General features: G+C 35.9%; 1 protein-coding gene across 4 annotated transcripts; it reads left to right on the forward strand.

Moving 5' to 3' along the window:
* On the forward strand, window positions 855-9510 carry LOC107631525 (ribonuclease J). Of its 4 annotated transcripts, XM_016334994.2 has the most exons (17): window positions 855-1184; window positions 1821-2049; window positions 2389-2512; window positions 3304-3360; window positions 3664-3855; window positions 3938-4015; window positions 4771-4953; window positions 5079-5159; window positions 5337-5402; window positions 5509-5601; window positions 5872-5997; window positions 6200-6313; window positions 6408-6503; window positions 6582-6679; window positions 6758-7155; window positions 7951-8405; window positions 8755-9510. In XM_016334994.2, the coding sequence occupies exons 1-17, from the start codon at window positions 1079-1081 to the stop codon at window positions 8848-8850; spliced, it is 2592 nt and encodes an 863-aa protein (XP_016190480.1). In that variant the 5' UTR covers window positions 855-1078; the 3' UTR covers window positions 8851-9510. The 4 variants fall into 4 exon arrangements, with proteins under 4 accessions (XP_016190480.1, XP_016190496.1, XP_020978076.1 ...); XM_016335010.2 differs by lacking the exon at window positions 855-1184 and having other exon boundaries at window positions 1907-2049; window positions 2389-2498; XM_021122417.1 differs by lacking the exons at window positions 855-1184; window positions 1821-2049 and adding an exon at window positions 2968-3082.

Below are 10112 nucleotides of genomic sequence, written 5' to 3' on the forward strand. Positions count from 1 at the left end.
TTATTCTGCAAAAACAACACATAAGTCAGAAATAATTAAGTAAAAAATATATTGGCCACAAAAAACTAAAATGTTAATATAAACAGTTAAACAAAATAAGAAAAACATGAAAATCAAACCTACACACATTGTAACGACGACTTACCTTTATCATGGCAGTTCCAACAACAACAATAAGCTAGTCCTGACAGCGATGTTGGCGTCACAGGCTTGAGGAGACTTTGGACCAATGTTGTGCTCTAGGATGAGAAGAGAAGTCTCTTTGTGACCTTCTTCTCTCTCTTCAAAATCCTTTTTTCTAGTTTTCTCTTTCTTCTTCCCTTCGTCTCGGTCTTTTCTTTTCTTGTTCGACGGTAGTGCAACGATCTTCTTTCTCGACGATTTCCTCTTCCTCTTCTTCTCCTTGGTTCTTGCTCCTTTTTTTCTTTTCTGTGATTTGTCCCCTTCTCCTCAGTCACAAACATGATGGCGACGACAGTAACGGTGGCTCCTTGTTATATCGCCTATTCTTTTTTTTTTTTCTCTCTTTATTCTAATTTGTTTGTGTTCTCTCTAATTTATTTGTGTTCTTTGTTTACACAAGAGTAAATTAGAAATGGTCAAAATTGAATAAGGATATTTTAAAAAAAATATTAAAATTTCAGTCTCTTCTATTATTATTTTTTAAAAATATTAAATAGACTAAAATTTTATGCCTTGAAATTAAAATTTTAATTTCTATCTTGAACTACCAAATATAATATTGAGTCTCATCCTCCAATCTTAGCCTGGCTACCACAAAACTAAGGTTGTTATAATTGGCTGCCACTTGGCAGTGAGGTACGATACTTGTGTCGTGTTTGTATTTTCGGGTGCTGAACTGCTGATGACCAAATTGATAAGCGAAAGATATTTCCCGCTACGCACCCAAACAATTGGAGCAGCACCAACGCCCACACCCACCTGAACCCCTCTTCTTCCTCTCTCTCCACCCTTTAATTTCCCGTTCTTCCTCATTAGGGTTCTTTCAAAGTTGCACTCTTTTTCTTTCTTCTCTCTCTGCTGCATCCCGTTGCGGTTTTCCTCATAGAAAGAAGAAATGGCCACTTACACGTTTTCATTATGCCCTCACACCCTCTGTTACCGCCCTTACACCACACGCTCTTCTTCCCTTTCTTGCTCTTTCCCCTCTTCTGCTCTCCCAGGTTATAATCCTTTCCCATTTCGCTTTACATTTCATGTTTCTCTATGCTTTTTTTATTTTCTGAGCTTCTCTCGTGCTTGATACAGATATCAGAATGTGTTCCTAGCTTTTTCCATTTGTTATTGGCAGCTTAAAGTTTTGTACTTTTACTATTTTACAGAAGTATTGGATGATATGGTGTACATGATATATATGTATACGTGATGTAATTATATATTTTTTAAATAACTTGGACTTACTGCATTGTGTGCAATTGGTTATGTTTAGTGTTCTACCAGTTAAGGTCTTAAATTTTGTAATAGGATGTTTACACTTCATCCGTTGCTTTTCTAATGTCCCATATAAGGGCTTTGAGGCAATCATTGTTGAAGATACTTATTCATCTCCTTAACACTCTTCGAAAAGGTTTAGATTTGTGGTAAGCTAGTAGGAATTAGGTTTGAGAGATTCGGTTGAGTCCATGTTGCTTGAGAACAATATTAGCCCGGACGTAACCATATATATAGGTATTGCTTGAATGATTTGTTTCAATTTCTTTCATTTTACTTCCATCGCAGAACCAGAGGCAACTCTTTTGTAGGTGGATGTTATTTATTATTCATATGGTTGTGTTATTCTATTTGTTTCATGTATGTAGATAATGTTGGATCTAAAGTACCGAGAAAACGAATAAGAAGAATAGAAGGTCCGAGAAAGAGCATGGAAGACTCTGTTAAACGTAAGATGGAGCAATTTTATGAGGGATCCGATGGACCACCCATCCGTGTTCTTCCTATTGGTGGATTAGGTGAAATTGGAATGAATTGCATGCTTGTTGGTAACTATGACCGCTACATTCTCATTGATGCTGGTGTCATGTTTCCAGAGTAAGTGTTGCTACTGGAATCTGTGTTCTCTTTGTATGTTTTCGCAGTCACACTTAGCCCACTGGACAAGCTCACAAGCCTGAATTGTTACATAGGCGATCATGTATTCATGTATATGGAAAACTTTATACATAATCACTATCCAGACATGGAATTTAATCTTTCAGCTAATAGCAAATAATCTGTTCCAAAGTGAAATTCATTTCAAATATTAAAATCCCATTTCCACTTCAAGGTCACTATCAAATTTCTGCTGCATGGTTACTGTTTGCTCTGCTCTGCTCTGCTTTTATTTATTAGTCAACTGATCTTGTTTCACATTTGGATTGTACATTTCAGCTATGATGAGCTTGGGGTCCAAAAAATCATACCCGATACAACATTCATAAGAAAATGGAGCCACAAAATTGAGGCAGTTGTTATAACACATGGGCATGAAGATCATATTGGTGCGTTACCTTGGGTAATGTTTCCTTCTCCATGGAACTGCTGGTGTGAAGAACAATACCCTTCTTGACTAGTTATTTTTGACATATTCCCCTAAGTCTCTCTGCATTTTTGTAGAGGGATATATCTATGACCTAGTTTTTGATGCATTCTTCCATAATGAACTTAAAGTTAACCTAGATAGGAACTTGCAGTTTGATTAAAAAATCTAGAGCTTGGATAATTTTGCTACTAGGATAATACAAATGTGATGCAATCAGCTTCAAGGGAAATATACAACCACAAAATTCATTAGGTCCTTGATTGATGACTTTGGTTTAGTAGCATGTTTAAGGATTAGGGATCTTGGTATGCTTGCTACCTATGGTATACTCTCTTAAAAGCTTTAACATATTTCTGATGTAATGGTCGATTGGACGCTTTTCCTATGTGTGACTCTTTTACCTGATGGGGACATGTTGCTTTTTTTAGGATATTATGACTCTCACAATTGTCGTCGCACACCCGAAGGATGTGGGGCTGGGGAAAATCCTATGACCAAGTGACCAACAAAATATATTTGTTTCTTAAAGTAAAACATAGAAGGGTCATTTTTTCTGTCTCTTTCTTTTTTTCTAGTTTCAGTCCTTAGTTTTGTTTCTCTTACTAGTTAATTACTTATTCTTTTATGTCTCTCCACTTTATATTTTATAATGCTCCTCCCCTCCCCTTGGATAAGTTCTCTGATTGATCATGCTTTTATTAAAACAAATTTTTTAAACATGTGCTTACTTCTGCTGTACTATTGACTGTTGCTTTAATCACCAGGTCATCCCAGCATTGGATTCTCATACGCCAATTTTTGCATCATCCTTCACAATGGAGGTAAGAAGACATATAGTCTTGTTACTTTATTGGTAAGGTGCTGCTCTTCAGTTGTTTAATTTCCATCATTTGTGAATAAATAGTAATGTTGTATAGTAGGAAGTAATAGAAATTAGATGCTAGTATCAACATATCTTGAAATTGGCTACCTGCCTCTTCAACTCTTCATTTATGTCACCCTATTGGTACTTATCATTACAAAAACTTGTTGCACAGTTTTTTCATTGAAATTCTGTTCCTTGAATTGGTTATTTTTTTCATCAGTTCAGAAGAAGTGAAACTTCTTTTTCCTCTTGTTAACAGCTTATTAAGAAACGCTTGAAGGAACATGGTATTTTTGTTCCATCCAGACTCAAAGTATTTAGAACAAGGAAGAAGTTTATGGCAGGGCCTTTTGAGATAGATCCAATCACGGTGACCCATTCTATTCCTGATTGCTGTGGTTTAGTACTTCGTTGTTCTGATGGGACTATTCTTCACACCGGGGACTGGAAGGTTAGAATTTACTGTTTTTCTCATCACGTTGTCTTGTTATTCTGGCTTGAATCCTGTATTGCTGAACAATTTGATTCAACAGATTGATGAAACACCATTAGACGGTAAAGTTTTCGATCGTGAAGCTCTAGAGGAGCTCTCTAAAGAAGGAGTAACATTGGTGAGTCATCTGAATCATTGACTTCTTGTCATTTATCTGCGAGTGATGCATACAGTTCCTTTCATTGTGAATATGGTTTTCATGATCGGTATTATGTTGATATTGGTTCAAATGGGAAACCTTATTCTACTTTTAGGCTATTGGGCTTTTCCAAGATATGCATTTTAAGTAGCAATCACTATTTTGCTTGGCAAGTTTGGTTTATTTTGATTCCCTTCACTGTATTAGTGTATTGAATGTTTCTGAAGTTGGTAAATAAATAGTTTATTTTTGAGGGAGGGATTAGTTGTTGGAAAATGGATCTGTAGGAACCTCCCAGCCCTGGTGCCCACACTAGCAGAGCACCCTGGTAAAGACTAGGGATGATACCTGTTGAGTGATGCTCAACCAGCGGTGAAATAAATTAATAGATTCAAATATCTTCTAAATGACTTCTATATAATTTTGAGCTTTACTCCTCCATGTGACTTGACATCATGGAGGTAGTGTGGTGGAGATGGAGAGGAATGGGGCTGATAGGGATCATTACATATTGTGATTTTAGTTGATTAGGTACTAAGTGGCTAATTTTCTTTACATTTACCCATAAATGTACATCTATATTTGTTGTAGATTTACTGATGTTAAATTGTTAACCTATGCTGGTTTCTTCTAATTTTCTGCCATGTGTTTGGTTATAGCAATGTGTAGCCTCTCCCTTATCTTTTTCCTAAATGTTGAGAAAAGATAGATGCAAATTTGGCGTTACTTTTCAGATGATGAGTGATTCAACAAATGTACTCTCACCTGGAAGGACAACCAGTGAATCTGTCGTGGCAGATGCATTGTTGAGGCATATTTCAGCTGCTAAAGGAAGGGTTATTACAACTCAGTTTGCATCAAATATACATCGTCTGGGAAGCATCAAAGCTGCTGCTGATTTAACTGGTAGAAAGCTGGTATGTTCATCGTTCTCTCTTTTTCTGATTTACTCCAATAGATAAACAACTGTTAGAAGTGTTACAATTTTATGGTTTTATAACTATTCTATTACAATTTTATGGTTTTATAACTATTCTATCAGGTATTTGTTGGCATGTCTTTAAGGACATACTTAGATGCAGCTTGGAAGGATGGAAAGGCTCGAATTGATCCATCCACTTTGGTAATTAACATTGAAATAATTGTTTTCTTTCTTTTGGCGTAACTCTACTGATATATCTAAAATTTTCCCCCTTTTTTCCTGTTGCCACCTTTTTAGAATTATGAGTTTCTAAAATTTTTAAGCTTCTGTAAGTCTCATCTCTATTATTCTACCTTTCAATATTTCTAATTTACATAGATTAAAGCGGAGGATATTGATGCTTATGCTCCAAAGGATTTGCTAATTGTTACAACAGGCTCCCAAGTAAGTTGCCTGTGTGGTCCTTTAAAGATTATGTAGTGCATAGTTCGTTTGATAAAGAAATTGGACAAGTTTTTGGCATATGAACAAATATGTATTTTTGTGTCAGGCAGAACCTCGTGCGGCCTTGAATCTTGCGTCTTATGGAAGTAGTCATTCTTTCAAACTAACAAAGGAAGATGTTGTTTTGTATTCAGCTAAGGTAAGATAACAAAATTCAGAATCAGTTGGTTGCTGTTTGATTTGACTAGAGCATGCCTGATATAACTAAATCATTCTTCTGCAGCTAATGCACTAATTGAACTTTTATTTTGAAATTTCAATCCATTCTTGTAACAAGCCTCAGATTTTTCTGCATGAGCATGTTGCTTGTGTTCATGTCTGATCCATTTTCCACCAAAAGAAGATAGTTTCAAAAAAATTAGATATAAATTAATGTGGTAAATCTGTCCTCTTCTTTTGACACTATTAGGTTATCCCTGGCAATGAGTCCCGTGTTACAGACATGCTAAACCGCATATCAGAAATTGGATCAACAATAGTTATGGGGAAGAATGAATGTCTGCACACGTCTGGTCATGGGTATCGCGGAGAATTGGTAAGTTTTTGTTGGAGGTCAATTTATTCCTTCTTTCCATATATTTCTTTCCCCTTAAAATTTCTTATTCTTCCCAAATTAATTGTTTTACCCCTATGCATCCTCAATTTAATTGTACCATGTATGTGTTTTATTATGCATGCATTTGCATGAATTTGTCTTTGTTATGATCTGTTATTGATGAGAACATTTATTTCTGCAGGAAGAAGTACTTAGAATTGTGAAACCACAGCATTTTCTTCCCATACATGGGGAACTCTTGTTCTTGAAAGAACATGAATTGCTTGGAAAGTCCACTGGCATTCGACACACCACTGTGAGTTGTTTCACCTTTATCAGATGATAGATGAGACTGAGATACTAGGGACCTTTTGCATTTAGATTTACATAAACATGTCATTATGCTCCAGGTTGTTAAGAATGGAGAGATGCTTGGTGTTTCACATTTGAGAAATAGAAGAGTCCTTTCTAATGGCTTCATTTCACTTGGAACAGAAAATTTGCAGGTTGGTAGTTTTCATTTTTTGCTGCACTCTTTTTAAGAAAACATCTATAACTCTTAAAATTTCCCCCTTTTTATGCAGTTGAAGTATAGTGATGGTGACAAAGCATTTGGTACATCGAATGATCTCCTTATTGATGAAAGAATGAGAATTGCATTAGATGGCATCATTGTGGTTAGGTATGTTTTTCAAGTCATAAAGTAAGTCAATGCTAAGTAGAAGATGTTTAGTGACCTAATATTTATTGTCTTTTTCAGCATGGAAATATTCCGTCCTCAAAATCTAGATGATCAAGTTGGAAACACATTGAAAGGCAAGATAAGAATTACTACAAGATGCCTGTGGCTTGACCAAGGGAAGCTGATGGATTCACTTCATAAAGCTGCGAATGCTGCCCTTTCAAGCTGCCCTGTGAACTGTCCACTGGCTCACATGGAAAGAATTGTGTCTGAGGTGCTGAGGAAAATGGTGAGGAAGTACAGTGGAAAGCGGCCTGAAGTTATTGCCATTGCTGTAGAAAATCCTGCAGCTGTTATTGAAGATGAGATAAAGACAAAGTTGTCTGGCAAAGCCCATGTGGACGGGATATCAACATGGAGAAGAGTGTTGGATGGGCATGGGAAGGAAAATAACTCCACCAAAATGCCAATTAGAGGTAAACAAGTGCACATTTGAAATGCATATAAAATTGGGGAGGCTTTATTCACATTCTCTTGTGCCTCTAGATGCGGTTTATGTAAATATCCTGTTAATTTTGTGTTTGAATGCTTCTTTTGAATAAGTCTTGTTCTTGCTGATGTTAACTCGGAAGTATTCTTGTTGCTAATGTCATTTATTTTTATTATTGTTGTGAATCCCACCTAATGGGATAAGGCTCTATTGTTGCATTATTACTGGCATATCTTCCTTAGGTTTCCTGCATTAACCTACTCTCCTATTGTCATTGTAATTTTTATATGTAGATTAAGTGCCTAATGTTTTCATTCTAGCAATTTTCTTACCAAACCAGCATAATCTTGAAGTCAATTTTGTTCCCAGTTTCACTTCTCTTAGCTCTAAAATTATACCTATTTTGTTGTAAATCTGATAATGAGGGATTAATTTGGTATCAAATATTCAAATGCATTTACTGCTAAGTTTCATTAGATTATTTTGTATGCAAGTCTAAGCTGCCGGCGATAAGTATATCTTGGGTTCTGCTTCTTAAATTGACAAGAGACTGCAAATTTCTCTGAGTGAGATGTTTTTTGCTGTTTGTGTAAAATGAATCAGAATGCAATGGACCTACTTGCATATAACCAATCCTTATGTATCTGTTTTGTTTATTTGGTGCAAGGATGCTAATGACCGTTTTATGGTAAAATCCTTCTGCTGTAAATTTCCTAGTATCATATATTCAAATATCAGTTTTTCTTTCTCTTGTTCCATTATTTGGTGCGTTTGTATATAGGTGTTGAAGGATTAGCATCTGAAGAATACACTACCACCTCAAGTGGAGATGATGATAATATTTCTGAAACAGAGGATCAAGATGAATTTTGGAAGTCATTTGTCGATTCATCGTCAGCTGAGAAGTCAATCAAAGCTAACAATGGTTATGTTCCTCAAAAGGAGAATAAGCCCCAACTGAAGAAAGATAGTTCTGAAGAGTCTGAAGAAGAAATGTCCGGAAAGACATCAAATTTAGAATCCAAATATTCAAAATCTGCAAAGAGAAATAAATGGAAACCTGAGGAAATTAAGAAGCTGATTGATATGCGGGGTGAACTACATGATCGATTCCAAGTAGTAAAGGGGAGGATGGCCCTTTGGGAAGAAGTATCTCGGAACTTGTCGGCAAATGGGATCAGCAGAAGTCCTGGGCAGTGCAAATCTCTATGGACATCTTTGTTACAGAAATATGAGGTTTGTTCCTTCTTATGAGCAACTATGATGTTAATATATAATGCAAATGATAAGGTCACTATGAAATCAAAGAAGAAATTGGAGTGTTTGATCGTTTCTTTTCACCTTTGCATCTTAACTTTATTTAATAACATCGGAGGAAGTAAGGATTTTAAGAGAAACTTCAACTGCTGTGAATACATGCTTGTGTTTTACACATTACATCCGAGTGTTATAAATAGAAGGCATTGTCTTCAGATTGCAGAGAACAAGCATAACAACTAATAGTGAATAAATTGCCAGAATTAAATTATTAAAGTACAATTTTATGATTTAATCATCAACATCCTTTACGTTTTTGTTTAAGCAGGAGGTCAAGAATGAGAAGAATACCAAGAAAAAGTGGCCATATCTTGAGGACATGGAGAGGATTCTATCTGAAAATGAGGAACTGGCAACAAAATGAATGCAGAAGTTACGGGAAGGACAAGAAAAATTTGCAGGAGTTTCTGCATGATTTTGGTAATATAAGTCCGAGCATGGTCCTGGAAGGACGTGTGAATTGCAGGTTTATTGCATCATGGAATCACAATGTTGAACATTCATTCATATTTGGTGTGGGCATGTAGTACTAAATGGGATTGGTATTTTATACTGACAGAAGTTAATGAGGAAGAGAATGACGATTTGGGGGATTATTTATCAACCCTTCTCAAATGGCAGCAGGCCGCATGCACCCCTTTTTCTGAAATTTTACCTTGAATGATTGTGCTGTTTTTCTCCTCTATACTTGTATACTCAGCATCATTTTTGTTCTTTATTTATAGGAGGCATCAAATTAGTCCTTAGGTAGCAGTTGATGCCATCAATTTTGTCAGTTGAATGGACCAAGTTGGCATTGAAAGACTGTCACTTGGGTGTTGCTATACATGAAGGAACTGAAAGTTTACCATAAGATGTATCATAATTGATTTCATTATTTTCTTGGTGGCACTTGCTGCTGTTGAGAATCATATATCCAAATATAGTTGGATTTTGACCAAATACAACACTGAAACAGTGAAACTCGGAAAGGCAAATGTTGTTGCTCCTTTACTTCTCTTCAATGCCAGATTGTTGTGGTGGATCAATTTATTAAAGGAGACAATAGGAAAAAGTTCCTTTTAGATGAACTCATGAAAGTGAGTATGAATCTATCTTACCTCCTAGAAAACTACAAGCCATTTTGTTTTGATTTATCTAAACTCATGCTTCCGTAGGTCAAAGAAAACATTTTAGGTTCAATCTTATAGGGTGGTAGAGGTTGTTGAAATATATATAGCAGTTCCAAGTTCCAACTCAATGTAACAGTGTTCATTATTATCACCTACTTATAGAAAGTTTGACTCACTTAAAGCTTACGTATTTTCCAAACACTAGGCAAGGTTATTTGTTCTTTTCTTCATCAAAATGTCGAAACAACTCTTGGTAAAAGTTTATCTTTCAAGTAATTTTTTACACATAAAATTAACTTCTCGTTGTCTCCTTCCTTAGCTTCCCCTCTCCTTCCTTCCCACGATTTTTCCATTCTACTGCAACCACCATCATGATACCGACCTACGACTTTCCACAACCTATGTCTCTCTTCCTTACTGATATTTTAACCTTTCAATCGCAATTTTTTTCCCCATGGTATTTAGCCCAAATGATTGAGCTAGGTAAGCCTCTGGGAAGCGAAACTAGGACCCA

The sequence above is a fragment of the Arachis ipaensis genome, chromosome B01, assembly GCF_000816755.2.
Source record: "Arachis ipaensis cultivar K30076 chromosome B01, Araip1.1, whole genome shotgun sequence".
Lineage (NCBI taxonomy): Eukaryota > Viridiplantae > Streptophyta > Magnoliopsida > Fabales > Fabaceae > Arachis > Arachis ipaensis.